General features: G+C 38.8%; 1 protein-coding gene across 3 annotated transcripts in view; it reads left to right on the top strand.

Moving 5' to 3' along the window:
- The window catches only part of ORC3 (origin recognition complex subunit 3), a 62,314-nt gene extending 39,596 nt beyond the window's left edge, over positions 1-22,718 (top strand). The window contains exons 14-20 of one of the 3 annotated variants that reach the window (XM_082855530.1): positions 8,266-8,399; positions 11,145-11,224; positions 12,149-12,249; positions 16,189-16,330; positions 17,967-18,083; positions 20,429-20,508; positions 21,066-22,718. In XM_082855530.1, coding sequence (XP_082711656.1) covers positions 8,266-8,399; positions 11,145-11,224; positions 12,149-12,249; positions 16,189-16,330; positions 17,967-18,083; positions 20,429-20,508; positions 21,066-21,171 — 760 coding nt within the window. In that variant the 3' untranslated portion in view covers positions 21,172-22,718. Of the gene's footprint in view, positions 1-8,265; positions 8,400-11,141; positions 11,225-12,148; positions 12,250-16,188; positions 16,331-17,966; positions 18,084-20,428; positions 20,509-21,058 lie in introns of all 3 variants that reach the window. The other 2 variants (XM_082855528.1, XM_082855529.1) reach the window with 2 other exon arrangements.

Below are 22,718 nucleotides of genomic sequence, written 5' to 3'. Positions count from 1 at the left end.
TAATCTAACTTTTGATGACAAAGATTTATCCATGTGGAAGCTGTGTGAGACTGCACCACTAAAATATGATTTCTTTTAGAACAGGGATTGCTAATCCTGAATTTGCATCATATCAGGCCCTCCACAATTTTCTGTGTGCTGGTGGTAAAATCAAACAGCTGAATTGTTGAAGCTCATTTTAAAGCAGAAGATGCTGAGTGGCACTGTTTTTGGAGTAATGGTTTTCAGGCTTTAGTGTACATAAGAATCAGTCGAGGTATTAAATGTATAGATTTCTACCCTCCCCACAAAGATTCTGATCTGACTGCTGGGCGCTTGGGTGTGGTGGTCAGCAGGAATCTGCATTTAAGAAGCACTTCACCACATTTGGACAGGTGGTCTAGGGACCACACTTTGAGAAACGCTGTTCTAGAAAATAAAGGGGAATAAAAAAGGGGTACAAAATTGAGGGAAAAAAATGAAGCCATCAAAGAAAAAGAAGCTGAATGGCTTTAGGCAGTTGATCTCAAATTAGTTCCAAAACTAGACTAAGGTATTCCACTGCTAATAGTGAACAATGGTTTTTATCTCAATAAACAGAAACAAGATCTGCATTTGTATTTTGTTTTTCTTTATTAAAAATTTAGTGTGTACTGCCACTTTTTTGCTAGTAAAATGAACAGGTAGCTAAGAAATATTAATTTAAAAAAATCAGAAATTGCTGATCAAGCTGAGTTTGACAACTTTATTTCTTCTGAACTCAGGATTGTACTTGTAGTACATCAATAAAATAGGTATATATTTTATGTTTCTAAAGTTGTCTCTAACCATATGGTAGAGTTAACTTGATTCATTTTGACATACTAAAAAGAGCATGGTGTTCCACAAAGGGCCCCGTGACTTTCAGGTGCTCCCCTACATGAGCCAATTTGAAAATAGAGAAATTATTCTTCACATTAGGTCATGAAATTCTTTTTCAGTGTATGGCCATTGCCTTGTTCATCCATTAAAAAAAATGTTTTTTTAATACTTGATAACGTGGAGTCACTGACTGATGACAAAGATGACACAGTGTGGGGTCCTTACCCACACTGAATTTTGGCCAAGTGGGAGATTAAGGTGGATAAGTAGACAGACAGGTAGAATACAGAGTAATAAGTGCTGTGCTGGGTGAGGTCTAGGGCACTAAGGAACTAATAGACTGGACAGTTAACCTCTGTTTGGGAGGTCGAACAGTTTCTTGGAGGAAGTGGCGTCTGATATGAAATATCAAGGTTAAAAGGAATTATGCATATTTTTGGTTTCTATTTCACTTGTTAGGATCATATGTGATTACTTTGTTGTGTTGTCTTGGAAGAAGACAGTCTCTGTGAATGTTTCTTTTATAAGCCTTTTTGTTTTGCTTTCTTCTAGTCTTTGTTGATATATTTGCAGGTTTGAGTGTTTGAATATTTTTTGAAGCTGTTTTATACTGGTAGTATCTGTTTAGAACTTGAGAACTTATTATTCGGAAGATCTTTGTATTAGCCATGGATTGGCCAGTTTCTCCTTCTAGCCTGTTCTCAATCAGACGTTTATATAATCAGTACTTAACCAGAAGTTGTTGCCTTTCTGCATGATGAAGCAGAACACTCATTGCCCTGCAGGATGATTGCTTTTAAATGGTTGCTAAATGATTCTCTTTCTGTCTTAGTTAAGGAAACTTTTTTTTAAAATAACAACCTATAAAGCTTTCAACACATGAAGTATCACAGTCTGTTTTGAACCATTTACACAAAAGTGATATAATCACTTAATCAAGTTGGTTAAAGATAATAGCTTTTTCAGCATTAATGAAACGTGTCTTAGACGCACGCGTTTGTTTTTCCTTTCTCTTTAAAGTAGTCCAGCGTGCTGGCTTTCAAACTTTTAGACTTTGGTACAGTTTGTTCTCTGTATCTGCAGGTTCCACATCCATGGATTCAACCAACCACAGATTGAAAATATTAAAAAAAATTCCAAGAAGTTCTAAAAAGCAGGAAAAAAAAGCATGTGAATTTGCTACGCACTGGCAACTATTTACATAGTATTTATATTGTATTTGCAATTATGTGCATAGCATTTACACTGTATTAGATATTATAAGTAATCTAGAGATGATTTAAAGTATCTGGGAGGATATGCGTAGGTTATGTGCAAATATTATACCATTTAATGTAAGGGACTTGAGCATCCTCGGATATTTGTATCTTCAGGGGTCCTGGAACCGATCCCGCATAGATACCGCGGGACAACTGTATTTACTTTTCAATTTTATTTTATTTCTTTTAAAGTAAATGCTAGATGGAATCCACCAAAATTTGAAAGCATTGTCACACTATCTCCAGTTTCTCTCCTCTCTTCTCTCTTTAGCTGATTTGGTTTGTCCACTCTAGCAATATACTTTGATCAACGTCACCAGCAACCCTCATGTTGCTAAATGTTTTAAATGATCAATTCTGTCTTCATTTGCATTAACCTATTATCAGCATCTAACACAGTTCATCACTGTTTCCTTAATGACTTCTAGGGCCTAGATTCTCTTGGTTTTCCTCTTACCTCAGTTGCATGTTCCTCCCCCTCAGTCTTTGGTAATTTCTCTTCTCCCTGACATCCTAACATTATAGTGCCCCAGGGCTTAATCAAGAGCCCACACTTTTCTCCTGAGTGCCAGACTCTTATGTCCATCTACCTGTTGACACCTCCACTTGGATATCTGATATACAGCTCATAGTTAACATGTTCAAAATTGAATGCCTGATCTTCCCCTGAAACCTAGAATCTTCCTGCAGTCTCCCTATCCTTCCAATTGTTCAAAGCCAAAAACTTGGGTTCTGCCTTCAAAATATTTCAAGAACCAAACCTCTTCTTGCCACCTTCCCTCACTGGTACCACCATTGTCCAAGGCACCGTCAACTCTCATCTGGATTATTGCCATCACCTCCTAACTGGCTTCCTTGCTTCCACATATGCTCCCTTACAGGTTTTTCTCAAAATAGCAGTCAAAATAATCCTATTAAAATATGTCAGATAATGTCACTCCTTTGCTCAAAACTCCCGTTTTCACTCAGGGTAAAACCAGCATCTATACAATGACCATACATGATCTAGCCCTTCATTCCCTCTCTCTGATTTCATTGCCTATCACTCGGTCTCGACTTCCACTTGTGTGACCTCAGCCTCCTTGTTTTTTTGCACAGGCCAGACATATACCCACCGTAGGGCCTTTGCATGCATTGTTTTCTCTCAGGAAAAGTTTTTCTCCTACGTTCTTGTATGGCTCTCTTACCTCCTTCACATGTTTGATCAAATGTCATCTCAGTGAGGCCTAATAACTATTTTAAAATTGAAACCTACCTGCCCTCAAACCCTCCCCCCAACTCTGCTCAATATTTTTTCATAATACCAATTTTTAACATATATAGTAATATGAGATAGTGTTTGTTATCTCTGCACAACCCCCCAGCCCAGCTAGAATGTCAGTTTCATGAGGACAGGGGTTTTTTTTGTTTGTTTGTTTTTTTCCCCCGGTACGCGGGCCTCTGACTGTTGTGGCCTCTCCCGTTGCGGAGCACAGGCTCCGGACGTGCAGGCCCAGCGGCCATGGCTCACGGGCGCAGCCGCTCCGCGGCATGTGGGATCTTCCTGGACCGGGGCACGAACCTGTGTCCCCTGCATCAGCAGGCGGACTCTCAACCACTGCGCCACCAGGGAAGCCCAGGACAGGGTTTTTTGATTCACTGAGGTGTATCTTAAATGCCCAGAACCATGCCTGGTATTAGTAAGTATTCAGTAAATGTTTATTGAATGACTGACTGACTGAATGAATGAATGGTTTCTTGACTAATAATGGTTGAAACCCATTTTGAAAACTCAGTTTGAAAAATGCTGGTCTGGTGGCTAGACTCAATCCTAATTTTCTTCTTTTTTTTGGCTGCATTCGGTCTTCGTTGCTGCGCATGGGCTTTCTCTAGTTGCGGTGAGCAGGGGCTACTCTTCCTTGCCGTGTGCGGGCTTCTCATTGTGGTGGCTTCTCTTGTTGGGGAGCACGGGCTCTAGGTGTGCAGGCTCCACCAGTTGTGGCACATGGGCTCAGTAGTTGCGGCTCATGGTCTCTAGAGTGCGGGCTCAGTAGTTGTGGCGCACGGGCTTTTTTGCTCCGTGGCACGTGGGATCTTCCCGGACCAGGGCTCGAACCCGTGTCCCCTGCATTGGCAGGCAGATTCTTAACCACTGTGCCACCAGGAAAGTCCCTCAATCCTTAATTTTCTATTTGGGCTGCTATATGTAACAAACTTTGGGGAGATAAAATTAATTTTTATTTTTTAGTCATTTTTAGTTAATTTTGTTCAGTTAGGTGTGGTTTGTCCAAAGTGCTTGCTGGAGCCACTCTAACAGTAATCTAAATGAAAACATAACAGTACTTTTCTGACATTACCCCTTGTGTTATATAACTTTGAAAGCCAGTCATCCACTGTTGGCAGTTTGTACTTTCAGATTGTTTTTGCAGGCACAAACATATATTAAATCATACTATGCAGTGTTCCACAATTTGCATTTTTTTTGTTTTTTGGATTTGTCTGATTGGTTTTTGTCATGGTAGTTTATTTGTTTTGCTCCTAATATTCTACCATGGACATTGTGTCTTGAGATGCACTATAAGATCATCGGTAAGAGCACGGATGCCCAGCCAGACTGGGTTCAAATCCCAGCTTTGCCAACCAGACTCTAGGCAAGTTACTTGAGTCTTCTGTGCCTCTGTTTTCTCATCTCTTAACATGGGAATAATAATAGTATCTCATCATACAGTGTTGTGGAGATAAAATGACGCCTGGTATACATACCTGTGCGTAGAAATATTAGCTGTCATCACTTGTATTACTTCATTATTTATCCCCACTATGTAGTATCCCTTGTTTTGAAAGTGTAACACTTTAATTAGTCCCTTGCTTGATATATGTTTAGGTTGTTTCTATCTCTATTGTTACAAACAGTAATCACTGAGGGTGAGTTTGTGTTTGCACGTTAGTATATTTATTTCCACAAAATAAGTACATAGACTTTCTGAGTCTAAAATATAAACACTATTGTACACTTGCACCAACAATGTATCAGTATTTATTTCCCTGTACTCTTGCTGATGCTGGATGTTACCAGACTTAAATAGTTTTCTTTTTTTCTTCTAGTAGTTCATGATTGATGGACTGGTTCTTTCCCCTCCCCAACATTTTTATTCTTTCTGAAATATATTGAGGTAATGATCTGTTTTTTTCAAACTAGTTATTTCCAGTACTCCCCATCTCTTCCCCACTGATTTGAAGTGGTACCTTTGTGTCATGTACCAAATTCTCATATATACCTTGATCTCTTTCTAGATTCTTATTTTCTTCTATCGTCCTGTCTATTCCTATACAAAGTACCATCTGATTTTAATCACTGTAGCGTATACCTTTTGATAATATTAATAGCCCCACTCACTACATACACTCAAGTATACACACTTTGTTCCTGTTTTAGGAACAATTATTTTTCCAGATTAATTTCAGAGTGATTTTTTTTGGCTTTTAAAAAATGCCCACTGGAATTTTGTTTCAAAAAGTATTAAATTTTGGATTAATTTGGAGTGAATTTATATCTTTACAGTATTGAGAGTTAGAACTTAAAATGTCTATTCAGGGCTTTCATTTTTTTGCTATGTCTTACACATTTGTCATAATATTCTATAGTTTTTGTTTGTTTGTTTGTTTGTTTTGCGGTACGCGGGCCTCTCACTGTTGTGGCCTCTCCCGTTGCGGAGCACAGGCTCTGGATGCACAGGCTCAGCGGCCATGGCTCACAGGCCCAGCCGCTCCGAGGCATGTGGGATCTTCCCGGACCGGGGCACGAACCCGTGTCCCCTGCATCGGCAGTGCATTGGCAGGCGGACTCTCAACCGCTGCGCCACCAGGGAAGCCCTATTCTATAGTTTTTGTTGCCATTTTGAACATGCTCTTTTTTCCATAGTTTAATGTTAAGACATTGATTACATGTAACTGTAAGGTATTGACGTGTGTGTGCATATACACACACATATGTATTTGCCTTATATGCACCCACCCTTTTTACACTCTTTAATACTTCTGTAGCTTTCTTAGACTTTCTAACCTTACCGTTGTATCCTGTGCAAATAATAAATTTCATCTTCCTTTCTGATGTTTGTACCACTTGCTTCATTTTTATTGTTGTAGAATAGATTCTAGAATGATGCTGAATAATAGTGATGATAGCAGGCATCTTTGTTAGTTCTTTGTGTAAATATATATAATTTAATTGAAAAATTTCAATTAATGACTTTATTGGGTTCACATTATTTGCTCTAATCAACCTTACTTCAAGTCTTGTTTTATATTAAACCTGAGAGTACTTGGGAACGTATAAGGTCTTTTGTTACTCTGGAAACAATAAGAACATAGTCTTTGGCTAAGAATAAAAAGAGTAATAACTGTCTGAATCCCTGGAAGTTTATACCTGAGATGAAAGAGCTACCCCTTCCAATCAAATGCCACGTTAAAAATTATGACTGGTAAAGTTAGATTTCAAAATTATGTGACATAATGCCATTTTTTATTGCATCCTGAAAATGAATAATAGGCTGGGCTTTGCCCTCCTCAATATTCAGTTCTGTAAGCTGCAAGGAGATGTGAGGGGTGGCTGCCTGTGGCCTGGGGAGCTAGTCCTCAGGGTGCTGCTCTTGCAGGTTAGACCTCCTCTAGCGTTTCCTCAGCCTCTGCCCTTACAGCAAGCCAGTGCCGGGGATTCCTTGGAGCCTGGAAATGCTGATCTAGTCTGAGTAGGGCTTAAGTTCGCGTATGAGATTGTTCAGCTGTATCTGACTTCAAGTTAGCTCTCTTCTCTTAATAGTTTGACTCCATCTGGGCAATAGAAAGCCAGATTATTTAAAATAATCTCAAATGTAATCAAGAATTAAATGTGTTGGCTTCGTTGTCTTTGACATGTTTGTTAGCTGCCCTTCATTCACAGATAAAGATTACACTTTGGATAATTATTTCACAGATAAAGATTACACTTTGGATAATTATATTATTGTAGAAAGAGGAAGAGAAGATTTTATATTCTTAAAACTAGGGAAAAGTTTACTTTTTTGTCCACCCCTGCCAGTTTCTGTATTTATTGGTTGTGTGACTGTTTTGTTCGTTTGCTTTTGTTCTGGGTCTTTTTTTGTTGTTTTTTGTTTTTGGTTTGGGTTTAAATTTTAGTTGAAGTAACCAGCTTAATTTTGAGGTAATCATAGTCTACTTAGCTTCATTTTTTTCTCTAACTTAGTAATAATAGTATTTTCCCCAAATTTTTTACTATGAAAAATGTCAAACATAAGATAGTTTTCTTACAGAATGACCCATATTCTGGTTTTGGCCGATTGTTTTCTTTCATGATTAATGTAAGAACTTTTAATCATTGTACTTTCATCTGTTACTGAATATGATCTTAGGGGAGAGATCCTATAAGTAATGACCCTGAAAACAGGATCTTAATTTTAGAATATCTGTGTTCATTTTCCATGTCTAACAAAGATTTCCTCTGTGGCCTTGAAGGAATTACAGAATCATTCTACCTATGCTATATAGAACAAGCAGAATTGCCTACTAGTTTTAAAGTTCAGTGGATTTACTGATTGGTGTTAACAAAGCCCATAGAAGATATAAAGCCTAGCTAAAATAATAAAGAAATCACTGATAATACTTTTTTGGTCATTTCAAACAGGTTTCATTTAGCATGAGTGTTACATCCTCAGCAGACGTTTCTTGTCTCTTATTTATGTTTAGATCTGAAGGAAAGGGAAACTAACCTTAAATGCCTGCTGTGTGGTAAAAGCACTGTGCTCATTCAAATGCATCTTCTTATTGAATTCTTAAGCTTCCATCTGCCTTGTGAAATAGGTAAGTTCCTATTTCCATTTCACAGGCAAGGAAGCCAGAGATCAAAGATGTTTAGTAAAGTGTTCTATGTTACAAACATAGTAAGTGCCAGAACCAGGCTATGAACCCAGATTGTAAACTTTCCAAGTTGCACTTTATCATGAGAACTCTTCTGAATACTTCTGAATATCACATACATTGAGGAAAGTCTCCCCCCAAAAAGTTGGTAGCTACCAATGAAGCATTTTATACCATCTTCTTCTGACCAGAAACATTTAAAATGTAGACAGTGTTTTTTAAGTACATGAATTTTCCAGTTATATTACATCTCCTGTCACTGATTCTGTTCTAGGATGTTGGCAAAGGATGAACTGATGGCCATGCTTCAGAAATGTTTCAAGGTTTTTAAGTCCTCTTCTGAAAAGCAGCTTGGCAACACAGCAAAGAGAATAGAGGAGTTCCTGGCCCAGTTTCAGAGCCTCGATGGTGAGAATATAATATCTGGCCAATTCTACTGGCTATGACAGTCATTTAACTATAAAATAACATGGAAAACCCCACGTTCTGATGTGTTGAGAGATGAAGAGGTAACGTAGTTTGTGATCAGTCAGTATACCAAGCCTCAGAATAGCACAACGTGACAACTAAGCCAAATGGTTCTCTTCCAGATTTGGTTTAAACAATGAAAACTATCAGATGGGCAGGAAAGAAATTTCTTTCTCCAGATGGACAGTTTTGAGGACTTACCTTAGGGGTGAAAACAAAAAAGGGCAGCAAAAAGAAATCAAAAAGATTGGAGAGAGTAGCAGGGCATCATAATTAAGGACTCCTTTTAGATGTTTTTCTTAAGCATTTCATCAAGTTCTTTATAGATTTCAAAAACACTGCATAAATTATTTGTAAGCCTGAAAATTAATAGCTGTGAACTGCTTTCACAGCAGCGAGGCTCATTGGCATGCTGATTACCAAAATATGCATGAGGTTTGCTTCAATCAGGTTTACAAAGCTTGAATCTTTCAGTCCTCAATGAACTGCGGCAGCCTGGCATTCCTCAGTGTTGGAGGAGGGCACAGTTTCCTTTACCTTGCGTGACCTGCGCAGGATTCGCTGTTTGCCGAAAGCTGGGATGCCTGCCTGTGCACAGGCAGCCTGTTCAGCGCTCCGATGCTCCAGGACTTCTTTGTTCTGAGGGGGCTCAGTGGATTGATACTGATGTTTAACTTTTCATGGGCTCTTCCCTTGCTCTGTTTCTAGCACCAAAGTATAGTACTCCTTCAGTAAAACAAGCAAAATGACTGTGCACTTCTTATTTTCCCCTATTGAGGGAAATTTTTAATGGGGTCTGGGGAAAAGAGGCAACTTGGTGTATAAGCACACGGATCGAACCAAGGCATGGTGAAAACATTGCACTTGGAATGTCCCTATCAATCCTTTCTGTGTTTGGCAAGTGTCCCTTTGTCTTTAAATCCTTTAGATTTAGGAAACGTCTTTTGCTGAATCCCTCCCTCTCTCTCCATAGCTGCAGCGCTAGGCCCCATGAGTGCTGAGCCAATGCAAGATGAAAGAGCCAGCCTACTTGACTGGAGGGGCATGAGCGTGAGGAAGTGCCACCCCATGGTACCAGGGGCTCCCTCCAGATCACGCGCAGGCATTATTGCTCTGCAGTGCATTTGCAGGACAAGTGAGCCGAACCATTTTCAAATCATAAACATTTTAAAGGGCTGGAAATTGGTATCATAGAGATTATTGAGTCCAGCTGCAACAGAAACTAAAGCCCAGGAAGAGGAAGGAGCTTGCTTGAGATCTCGTAGCTAGCTAGGGTAGTACCCAGCCTGGAGCCCACCTCTTTCTTAATCACCAGCTTATTGTTTTTTTTCTCATGGATTCACAGTCGCCACCTAGTTAGGGTCACTGGGACAGTGAGGGGCTGCCCTTAAGCATATAAACAGGGTAAAAGACTTAGAAGAATATAAGATAAATTAGGTAAATTTCAGTCTTTTACAAAATCAGACTCAGGGATTTTTGTAAAATGAAACTGCAGATATTGTAATAATTTTAATTAGAGTTCATGTAACATAAGCTAGTGAACAAATCCTGTGATGTGCTAATATTAAATAAAGGAACACAGCTTTTAGAAATGGGAAGGTTGGTAATTAAGATGATTAACTGTCTGAAGAATAAAGAATTTTATAAGTTGAAGCAAAACGAGTGTCTTGAATAAATGTACTTTTCTGTTTTCAAAAGTGGCACATTATTAATAATAAAGTGAAATCAACCCCACCCTCCCATATTGGACAGGCGTACAGTTTGACTGTATGCTATCTCTAGTTCCTTGACAGTTACTACACATTACAGTTTAGGTTTAAAATTACATTTGGAGGGTTAAGTAGGTCAGAGTGTCATATCAGATTTATTTTTAAGGCTCTGCTACATGTTAATGAAATGGGACAGAGAATTTATTAGATATTTTAACCTTAAAGCATATCTTTCTTGAACCAAGATTTATCAATAGCTAAAAAGAAATTTATTCTTCGAGAACAAGGCAGATTCTCCGGCTGCATCTTCCTGTCTTAGGTTTGGCCAAATAAGCCATGTGAGTGTGAGGTTCCTAAAACGTGCCCTGCACCAGGGAGAGGCTGTTAGAACCTCATGTTCTCTGGAAACACAACTACACCTTTTACCAGATACCATTTTCTGTTTCCTTTGCTAAAGAACCATGATGCAGTTTGTATTTCAGTAGATTATTTCAAAACTTATATGCACTACCGACTTCAGACTTAAATAGCATGTCAAATATAGAGAATGGGAAGATCCAGGCCAAGTTTTCCAGGGTGTAGGTTTGTATTGTTTACATCAATCGTGGCATAATCAAAGGACCATAATTTGAATTTGTTTGTTTTTTAAAAGCTATTTATAACAGCACAAAGATTTGGAGATTTTTTTTCCTATTGGTTTGAGGGGATTTGTTTGTATTTTGTTTTGTTCTCACTGTTGGTCACATCTTTAAAATTCAGTAGCTGGTTTCTTTGAAGACCTCTCTGCAGCATAACTTATGTAATATTTATTGACCTTCAGCTTCTGGAAGAAATCATTTATGTGATGGAACCTTGATCCCCTGCCACATTAAAAAAAAAATGGATGAAACTTTATTTCCCTTGGAGTAGTAGAAATGTTTGTTCTCTTAAATGGATTTACCCAAGCTGCTGTATGTTGGTTTTGTATTAAAAGCAGAAGCCAAAGAAGAAGAAGAAGATACTTCTGAGTCACAGTCAAAGGGACTTCAGAAGACAGACCTCTATCATCTTCAGAAGGTCAGAGCACTTTCTTACCCTTCCAGCCACATCCCCTGATGTTCCCGTGTGCCCTAGATTAGCTCTGCCTGGATGTTTTTGTTTTCATTTTTAAACCACAACTAGGAACAAAGCAGACTTTGTAACTCACTTATAAATTGAACATCCTGTTTATCCCACTGCTATCCTCATTCTCCATGTAGAAGTTGGCGGAAACTGTTCCGATAGCCTCAGAGAGAAAGAGAATTAACTAGTAATAAGGGAAAATGGGAACCTGGTTGCAAAAGGAAATCTGATTATTTATCTGATGTATTTGTTTTTCAGTTTGATCAAATTGAGAGGTTCAGAAGAGACTCTTTAGTTTTAGATATTTTTCTTGATTTTTTAAAGAAATGCATATTGAGTATAGAGCAGAAATTGAGCCACAGTGTGTCTAGTGTAGTAGCCTTTTTCAGATAGTTCTAACTTTAGGATCTTGGTTGTCAAAGTAAAGAACCTTCTGTAAACCATGATACCAAGTTATGAGGAACGTAGAATAAAATATCAACCTAAGCAAACCAAAGCATATGGAATCTATTCTGTTAGCATGGCAAAGAGCAAGCGTTTTCTCTTCTTCTTGGAAGTCCTTTTCTCAAATGAATTAGTGGCTTGTGGCTCGTGGGCGCTCTGCCCTATAACTTAGTAGCGACGTAAGCTGCCCTTCTCCTCTTTCTCTGAAAAGTCACTTTATATTTTTTGAAGCAAAATACCTAGGAGGGGAGATTCTTCCCAGTCTTGAAAAATAAAAGATAAACACAACCCCTATTGATCTGGTTCTTTTTCTGTACACTCTGTCGTATGGAAAGGGCATCAGCTGCCTCTGCCTGAGCAACAGAGCTGCCCTCTGAGGGGCTTTCTGTCTCAGAATCACCAGAAACAGAACAAGGTGTGTTCTTTCATCCATAGTCATTATTGGAAATGAAGGAGTTAAGAAGAGCAAGTAAGAGGCAGACCAAGTTTGAAGTCCTCAGAGAACAGCTTGTGAGCTTCATCGACAGTCTGGCACGGTGAGTCTGTTGTTGCTTTTCAGAGCTAAAAATCAGGCTATTTGCCCAAATAACACTGGTGTGATAGCTGTCCGCAGCCAGTCCGGGACACTTCTGGGTTAGGCTTTTTGCTCCTCGAGGCCCTCCGTCCAGCGCAGACTTGTAATTTTATTCCTTTCCCATCCTTATTAAGGTCGCTCAGCAGATGGCTTAGTTCATTCTTTTACTGCCAGTTCAAGAACACAGGTTTAAATTTGATGTAGTTCATTAGGCCTGGGCGGGGGTGAGGATGGAAACAGAACAGGAAACAGAAAAGTGAGTGTTTTCCCCCTAGTAGCAGAGTGTTTGCCTTACACTTAATCCTTGCTCTGTCTTTGCTCAGAGTATGTTGGATCTGGGCCAAACCCAGAAAACAGCCCAGCCCAGCTGTAATACCCTATTTTATCCTGAGTAAAGGGTTTCTAATTCTGAGGGATACCAGTGTAACTCTGGATCATGTCAGCACAGACGCATGGTGAGCAGGGTACTCAGAGTCAGTTTAGAAGTCCACCAGTCCTACCTGTATTTTAAGGTGATTCCTTTTTTGGGAAACCCAGATCATTCTGATATTTGGATTTCCCAAAAGCCAGCTCTGTGTAGCTCTTTAAAATCATACATCTCACCTGCAGGTGGGACATGCCATATAGGAAAAAAATGAGAGGTCTGAAAAATAAAATGATTTAATAGTTAAATAGGGAAAAAACTGTTCTTTGTCATTGCTTATTCTGTTTTTTAATGGCAATTCAAACTCAGCAGCAGGCTAGGCACTGACTAGAATCAAGTACTAAAAAAAAAAGCAGCTCAGTTATTGAAGACAAAGAGTGGTTTTCTGATAAATTGCCTGTCCTTCTTGAAAGTGAAGAGTTCCATTTTCCAGGACAGTTTTGGGGCAGAGTCATTGTTCCTCGTCACTGGGGAGAAATTACTAATGTCAGGACAGAGGTCGAAACGATCAACCAAGTATGACAACAGGAAGGTTAAAGTGAGAGAAATGGGTCACAAAAGTGACACAGTGCAATTCTAAAGTGACCTACTGGCTAGAAATGACCTTGGAAAACTCATAGAATTAACCTTGCCATACTGGGCCTTCCTGTTCTTGTAGTTTCTAGCCCCAAGTTCCTGGTTTTTCCCTTTTACCAAGTTGAGACCATTGTAGTTGCTAAAAATGATTTTACAGTATAATTTGGCATAATTTATAGGTCAAATGTCATGTTCCTTTCTGCATTCCCACAAATCCCAAATTGCAGGGTTGGAAGCCAACCAACCATTCCCCTTTTATGATCTTTGACCTAATATGCCTGACTTTTCACCTTCCTGAGCAGTTCTTGAAATAAAGCTGGGCATGATTGAAATGTGTTGTATTGTGAAATCACAACAATTTCCATACTAGGATTTACTATCTTTACCAAGCTTGAGTGTCCCATCAGGGAAGAGATGAGGACTGTAGTATGTTAGAGCTAAATGGGACCTGAGGACTCATGTGGCAGCTAAAGCCCAGAGAGAGGCTGTGACTTGGAAAGTCACATAGTTAGTCCCAGTCTGCTGACATCTTTCAGAAGGCCCGCTCTCTTTCCCCACACAGTCCCCAAAGACCACACCACAGATGTTTGAACAGAGCTTGGAGTTCTGGAGAAAAGCGGCCCTTGAAAGATCACTATAAGCAACAGACTCCAGGAAGTAGAGTTCCCCGTACACCATGAGCAGCTCTTGCTGAAACTACTGAGAAATGAGAATAAGTTGCTGCTTTCTAAGTTACTGTTTTCACCAAAGTACAAGCTTCAACCTTGTAGCCCTTGTGGATACTAAGTGGTCCTACCAGCTCCCCCCAGACCACCGCCTCTTTTGCTTGTGGACTCTGCTCTGAGTCTAAAATGAGCGTCATGCTGAGCTCCAGTGCCAGACTCACTGCTGATGTCCGTGCCAGTCTCCAAATTTGGAGTTGGATAAAAATTCTAATATATGATGATGTTTTGTCAGTATTTTTCAACTAACATAGCCCAGTGGAAACAAAATACAGGCAAGTATTTAGACTCTGGAGGTTCTTTGAGGGTATCTAAAAAGGCCTTTTGCCTTGAGAATTATCTGAATCTCTAAAAATTAAATAAAGATGTTGAAAAGGGAGAGGAGGACAAATATGAGACAAAATTTTTTCTGAAATTGACTCTTATCTGGTTGCCTTGTTAGATTTCCAGTCCTTATTACAGACCAAGGACTCCAACGTGAACTTTTAATGACCATTATGTATAATGATTGGGGAGAAAACAGCCTGAGGTTGGGATAGGAAAAGTTTATGGTCAGAAATTACAAATGGGTAGCCAGCCATCCAGGGAGGCAGCTCGCATCACAGAAACCATTCCTGAGACTACAGCTAAATAGCTTAATCTCGAGTCAGATGTTAGCAGTACTTGAGGTATAGAATGCTGGTTCTTAGGGCCAAGTCAGAATCCTAATGCTTTTTGCACATGGGTTTTATTCCAATGACTCTGAAGAAGGAGCAGCATCTGGAAGCTAAATGAGCAGGGGGCCAGGAGCTCTTGAGACGGGCAGGACGGAGGTGGTGGGGAGGGAGGGACACGGGTCATACCCTCTCTGCGTCCTCTCTTCCTCAGAGCCAGACCACACGGGAGGAGCAGGTGTGGTGGGATTTTTCTAGGCCCTGCTATCCTCTCCAGGAGGGAAGAAAGCCAGGACACCAGGAAGAAGAGTAATTTCCCCAGTGGGTGGGCTGAGGGAGCTGCTTGGTTCTGCCTGCACCGGTGGGAAAGGGAGCTGATACAAATCTGTCATGTGACCAAAATACTTTAGGCCCGGGACTAACTAAGCCCCAGAAATCTTTATGAAGGCATGTGAGTTAACTGCTTTAATCAAGTTAGTGACTTATTACTCTGTCTTTGGGTTATCGGTGCCAAAGCTTCTCCCTTCCAGTTTGCTACCCTCTAGGCCACCCAGGAACCAAGTACTGTCACAGCTCATACCAGCTGATAGGCTCATTACATATTCAGATGAAATTTTTAATGATTTATCTTTTAAGTTCAGATTTCATTAAAATTGGTTTATTGTCTAGCTCATAAATAAGACAGAAGAATCCCAAGTTACAGTGTTATTTTTTTAATAATTGAAATTTTAATGATAAATGATTTCCTTGTTTTTAATACTCTGAAGCTAAAATTTAGCCTTTTCTGCCTATAAAGTAAGGAGGAAGTCTAACACATAAAAAACTTTACCTGTATTACTTCTATGAGAGACATCTCTGTGATCAAAAAAGAATTTCCTAAACTCTTAATTCCAGGTCTGAGGCCTGTGTTTAACACTGCCAGGAGTTAAATGTTTGCTATGAGAAGGAATATGGATATCTCTGTTTCCTAAATAATTTAAGAAAGTACTCATTTATACTTTAAGAAATTCTACCTTAAAGATTTTGAGCAAAGTGGGAAGCAGCCGCATGGCACAGGGAGATCAGCTGGGTGCTTTGTGACCACCTAGAGGGGTGGGATAGGGAGGGTGCGAGGGAGACGCAAGAGGGAGGAGATATGGGGATATATGTATATGTAAAGCTGATTCACTTTGTTATACAGCAGAAACTAACACACCATTGTAAAGCAATTATACTCCAATAAAGACATTAAAAAAGAAAAGATTTTGAGCAGAAATGTAATTTATATACATTTGTTCCCAGAAGTTTAAATCAGAACTAAAATATAGTTTCTTGTACACCAGAGAGTCAAAGTTTTAAACTACTACACGGAGAGGTGGCATTCTGAGTGCAGCTGCCCTGGATTTGATATTTGGTTGGTTTTGGCTATTGTCGATTTTGCGTTTTCGGTAAGTTGCTCAGCCCTCTACAGAGGACTGACAAAAGTGGTTTATTGAAAATAGACCTGTGCTTATCTAAAAGCTGATACCTGACTTTGGTGGTTCCAGAGAATACCTCCTGCTTCCAGAGACACAGCCTCTGCATGAGGTGCTGTACTTCAGTGCTGCCCACACCCTTCGCCAGCACCTGAACGCTGCCCCGCGGATCGCCCTCCATACCGCACTCAACAACCCGTATTATTACCTCAAGGTAGGAAGCAGTCATTTCTCTGACAATTTAGTTCAGACTCCAGGCTTTATGTATCACAAAAATATTGTAAATTTGCTGTTCTAATGAGCAGGGAACTGGCAGCTCAGGGTTGCACCTCTTTCAGATATTTTTAAAAATTCTTTAGATTTTTAGAGGGCTTTTTGTAAGCCAATGAACTAACACTGCCAACTTTTGATCATGCGTAATTGTCTTCTCCTTCATGTGATAAAACCAGATCATAGGCACTAAGACTTGAGTATAATGCTACTACTCTTGAAAATAAAGGAAAGGTTTCTTACAGACATAACAGCAGATAATAGGTCAAACCATATGGCCCAGTGAAATTACTTAAAAGAGCCAAATGATTGTTTCTGATGCAAAAAAAAAAAAGGAATTTCATCTTGGATTTTAAACCAAAGAAAGATCTGCTCTGAGAGTATCTCCAGAGCTGAGTATAGAGGACAGCCAGCAATATGCCAGGGATAAAACTGCTAAACTCCAGACACATTTGCCAGTTCCAAGTTGTTCTTTAAACGGAGAGTTCAAGACAATTGAGTATTTTTAAAACTAACTTTCCTATGACCAGGTAATATCATTTTAAACAGCTCAGTAAGCTGTATTTCGGTTATATACACACACATAAAGTAATTTCCTGATAATTTGCTAAGTTAATATTAAATTGTTAATAAGTTATCAACTCAGTTAAACACCTAGAAATCTTGCAACAGAGGATACTTAAGAAGTGACTCCATAAAACCTATGAAGAGAGTTCCGCGGTATTGGTTTCCTGTCCAGAATGGCACACAAACATGCTAATAAGCCTTACAAGAGAGTACTGAGTAGGAAGATGTAAATCAGTGATTTTTCAATGACGGTGGTAGTGGGGTACTTGAATAATTTCATATTTAAGGCACAAAATATCAATTATTTTTATTATATAAACCACAAATTAAAACTCTTTACATAATCTGTCTTTTTGGCTAGTAGTAAGTCACGGAAGAGAACTGGTGCGATTTCAGCAGTTTTGGGAAGGATATAATTCCCATGTGTATGTTTGAGAGAGATTTTGTTTCTTAATAAGAACCATCATTTTCACATAGGTTGAAAAAACATTGATGGTTTTGTAGAGGTTAGGATCTGCAGTGTTGACAGCAGTCTTCTTTGAGAGATAACTTATATCCCTGGTAGTGGTGTGTTGGTATACAGTTGGTATACAGTATACAGTATAGTAATTGCTAGAATTCATGTAATTACAAATGTTGGAAGTGGCATTTTATTGAAAATCCACAAAATTCCATAAACTTTTATGGAAACCAGAAATGCATTAGAGTCTCAATAATGAATAATGTATGATTAAAATGAAAAAAATTAATAATTTGTGATGAGAATGAAGAATATGCTTGTCTTCTGATCCTGGCTGTATTCATCTAGTGATTAGGAGCTAGAGGGATTTTGACCAAGACCTCATCCTAAACAACCAGCTAACTATTAGAGAGTAGGTGCAACTCACAAAATAAAGGAAACCAAAGACTACACTTATTGGCTTACTAAATTCAGGTTAGCAGGTTAATTAATGTCTGATTTTGTTCCTCATCATTTCTGAAAGGTAGTTATCTTAGTTTACTGTTATTTTTAGAATGAAGCACTGAGAAGTGAAGAAGGTTGTATTCCAAATGTCGCCCCAGACATCTGCATAGCATATAAACTGCACCTGGAGTGCAGCAGGCTAATCAACCTTGTGGACTGGTCGGAGGTAGGTCAGGGGGAAAGAGCAAGCTGTCTGTGTGTCTAACCATCCATGACAACTTTCCTGGAATGTTTTTATGCTTTTGGTACTTTGAAACTCATCTCTTATTTTTTCAATGCCCTGTCTTTGGTTTGGAAAGCATTATAAATCACCTGGCAAGTTTCTCCAGAAAAGCAGCTCACTGCTCAACAGTCCCACACAAACCCCTGCACTCTGATCCCACACCCTCAACCGAGCCAATTCTGCATCCATGCCAGGTCAAAATAAGTACATTTTAGTATGTTTAGCAAAAGCTAAACAGTTTAGGTCAGTTCCGTTATTCCACAGAATAAAAAAGTACATTATTAACTAGCATTTCCCTTATTGCATAAAAGAAAAGATTGGAATAACTACACAAAAGTTAACTCTGTTAAAGGCCCTATTTGACACATGTCACCATTTAAAAATATGCATAATCGGCTGCTTCCAAGAAAAATAGGCATTTTCCTGGGAGATGGAGGTTGGAGTAGAGGATACAGGGCATCCTTTGCTTTTCAACTTTGAATAGTTTTGCTACCTGTTTTTCTCTGCACGTTTCTTAATTCTCTGAAATATAAGATTATTCAGAAACCATTCCATTATCTTCTAATTTTTTTTTCTTATGCAGAGAGCTCAATACTTTATTTAATAGATCTTTATTGTAGTGTAATTGCTTCACAAAACTGTGTTAGTTTCTGTTGTACAACAAAGTGAATCAGCCATATGCATACATATATCCCCGTATCCCCTCCCTCTTGCGTCTCCCTCCCACCCTCCCTATCCCACCCCTCTAGGTGGTCACAGACCACCGAGCTGATCTCCCTGTGCTATGCGGCTGCTTCCCACTAGCTATTTTACATTTGGTAGTGTATATATGTCCATGCCATTCTCTCACTTCGTCCCAGCTTACCCTTCCCCCTCCCCATGTCCTCAAGTCCATTCTCTACATCTGTGACTTTATTCCTGTTCTCCCCCTAGGTTCTTCAGAACCTTTTTTTTTTTTTTGGAGTCCATATATATGCATTAGTATATGGTATTTGTGTTTCTTTTTCTGACTTACTTCACTCTGTATGACAGACCCTAGGTCCATCCACCTCACTACAAATAACTCAATTTCGTTTGTTTTTATAGCTGAGTAATATTCCATTGTATATATGTGCCACATCTTCTTTATCCATTCATCCGATGATGGACACTTAGGTTGCTTCCATGTCCTGGCTATTGTAAATAGTGCTGCAATGAACATTGTGGTACGTGACTCTTTTTGAATTATGGTTTTCTCAGGGTATATGCCCAGTAGTGGGATTGCTGGGTCGTATGGTAGTTCTGTTTTTAGTTTTTTAAGGAACCTCCATACTGCTCTCCATAGTGGATGTTATCAATTTACATTCCCACCAGCAGTGCAAGAGGGTTCCCTTTTCTCCACACCCTCTCCAGCATTTATTGTTTGTAGATTTTTTGATGATGGCCATTCTGACTGGTGTGAGGTGATACCTCATTGTAGTTTTGATTTGCATTTCTCTAATAATTAGTGACGTTGAGCAGCTTTTCATGTGCCTCTTGGCCATCTGTCTGTCTTCTTTGGTGAAATGTCTATTTAGGTCTTCCACCCATTTTTTAACTGGATTGTTTGTTTTTTTGATATTGAGCTCCATGAGCTGTTTGTATATTTTGGAGATTAATCCTTTGTCCGTTGTTTCATTTGCAAGTATTTTCTCCCATTCTGAGGGTTGTCTTTTTGTCTTGTTTATGGTTTCCTTTGCTGTGCAAAAGCTTTTAAGTTTAATTAGGTCCCATTTGTTTATTTTTATTTCCATTACTCTAGGAGGTGGGTCAAAAAAGACCTTGCTGTGGTTTATGTCAAAGAGCGTTTTTCCTATATTTTCCTCTAAGAGTTTTATAGTGTCTGGTCTTACATTTAGGTCTTTAATCCCTTTGGAGTTTATTTTTGTGTATGGTGTTAGGGAGTGTTCTAACTTATTCTTTTACATGTAGCTGTCCAGTTTTCCTAGCACCACTTATTGAAGAGGCTGTCTTCAGCTTCTTGTATGTTCTTGCCTCCTTTGTCGTAAATTAGGTGACCATACGTGTGTGGGTTTACCTCTGGGCTTTCTATCCTGTACCATTGATCTATATTTCTGCTTTTGTGTACTTATTTATAGTGATCATCAGTGTAGTTTTGAGACTCTGAAATTTGGTATCAGTTTTTAAAATGTGTCAACTACCAGCAGCAGCAGTGCTTGACCTGGCTTAAATACAGAGCCTTCAAGTGCCATAAGAGATGTCTGGCAGTGGCAGAGATTTTTATCTTCTTTCGTCCTCTCTCTCAAAAGGCCTTTGCAACAGTTGTGACAGCTGCTGAAAAAATGGATGCAAATTCTGTAACCTCAGAAGAAAGGAATGAAATTATCCAGTATCCTTTAAAATCAGTTCTACAGTGTCCAAGTTAGCATACAGAATAGTTTATAGTTTCTCCAGATCTACATTAGAGATTTAACCATACCATCCCAAGACAACTCGTTTCTAAATACTTATTCTGAATTTTAAATGGCCCAAACTAAACTATTTGGTCTAAAACTTATATAAAGGTCATATTCCAGAATACACCAAAAATGGTCATTATTGAATTCTCTATTTTTCTAAGGTTATTAATATAGTTACTTTAAGAAGTTGGCAGGGAAGCAATTTTCGTACTCTGTGAAAAATGAGAACCAGACAAGTGTTACACACTTTTCCATTCGTGTCTTATTGACAGTAGAGTCTAATTACATTTAATGTTTTCAAGTGTTACACACTTTTCCATTCGTGTCTTATTGACAGTAGAGTCTAATTACATCTAATGTTTTCCAGTAAGGGTTTTAGTTTAATTTAGTAGTATGTATTCAGTTTACTAAATCATGTTTTAACATTGAGATTTTAACCCCTTTTTGTCAGAAGTACATGGTGAATTTCCTTAGCTATAGCCTCCAGTGCTCGGTTTATTAGAGCTGTTTCTGAACTAGAACTTTTAGGATTTATAAAACCTACCAAACAGAAGACTGACCATGTGGCAAGGCTAACATGGGGAGGCTGCTAGAAAGCAAATGAGTGAAGCCAGAAAGATAGCATTTAGCTTAAGAGTAAAAGGAGACCAATCATATTTACACACCGGTAGAGGAAGATTGCTTGGGAAGAAGCATAATGTGTAATCCCTGTGTGATGTTTAAACAGAAAAGTAGACTGTTAATCCCTATCAGGAATGTATCAAAGCACCTTTGGAGTACTTTAGAATCCAACAAGTAACATGCTAACATTGCAAGTAGAACCTCTCTCAGAGTATCACTGCAATTTTCATTCATTAAGAAATTATGAATAAATTGTTCTTGAACATACATAATGTATAAATGTAATAAATTCCTTTGTCTAGGGGTTTCTATTAATATGCATTTAATTTAATAGTACTTATTCCTGCTCCCCCAGTTTCTTGCACTGGCATTCCTCACTTTAGTAAATTATGTAATAAGATGAAGATTCTAGAGGTTTCTCCTAGTAACTACAGAGGTTCTAAAACTTCCTCTGCTGCCCCATTTCCTTTAGTCATACAACTTAAAAAGCCCCAAGTTGTTTGGCTTTATGCTTAAAGGCAGTAAATATTCTACATCAGGAAGACCCATCATGGAGTCTTAGAGCCTCTAAGGCCTTTACAAATCACATCAACCTTTTAAGACACAGATGAAATGACATCTGAATCTCTTCCATGACAAGAACTCATTAAGACAATGAAACAAGGAGACCTCAAGTTCATTATTTAATATTCTATTTCCAAGAGAATTCTGGGATGTGTCTTTAAGTATACTCACTAACATACCAAAATTACCATGCAAATATGACCAGGAGAAAAAAAGTCCAAATTCAGTGAAGACTGTTTTAGTTGCAAACCTTAGAACTGTGTACTTGCAGGTCTTCTTGTGTGTGTTTGCTTTGAGGACAAATTTAATGTATAACTAATTGTTTTTAAATTTAGTATAAACTCAATATATAACTTAAACTTCATTAATTCTGGAGTGTAAAGGAGGTATTATGAGTATAAAGGGCATCTTAGCCCTCTGGCAACAGGGTGGGCCAAGATGACATTAATGGATAAATGCTCCCTTCCCCACTTCCTGCTCCAAAAACTAAAAGTGCTAGATGAAATATACTCCAAAACAAATCATCAGAATGTTGCCAGGGTTAAAAAGAAAGGTAAATCCCAAGGTACCAGAAATAATTACAAGCCAGAGCAGAAAGTGTCTAGCCCTACAAAGCTTTGAGACAGTTACCAGAGTAGCATTAGTTCAGATAGATTAAGTCTTACTGTCTTCATCTAAAAGATGCCAGGATTTCTTACTCAGCAGAATTTAAAAACATGTACATATGCACAAAGGGCTGTCAACTTGGAAAGTAAGGAATTTATGATATGTAAACATAAACACCACCACCAATAAGGAAGAAACTGGACAAATAAGAGGCTTTTGACACCTTGGAATCCATGTGTTAGAGGCAGAGCCTCTGTCACCTAGGGGTCCCTGAATGAGGGCATGGAGCAGAGCCTCTGCCAATGCTCATGATCAGAGCAGAGAATAGATTTCTACTGTGTGAAGTTTT

This window comes from Leucopleurus acutus, assembly GCF_964270905.1.
Source record: "Leucopleurus acutus genome assembly, chromosome: 15".
Lineage (NCBI taxonomy): Eukaryota > Metazoa > Chordata > Mammalia > Artiodactyla > Delphinidae > Leucopleurus > Leucopleurus acutus.
This window is presented reverse-complemented; position numbering and strand designations above follow the sequence as displayed.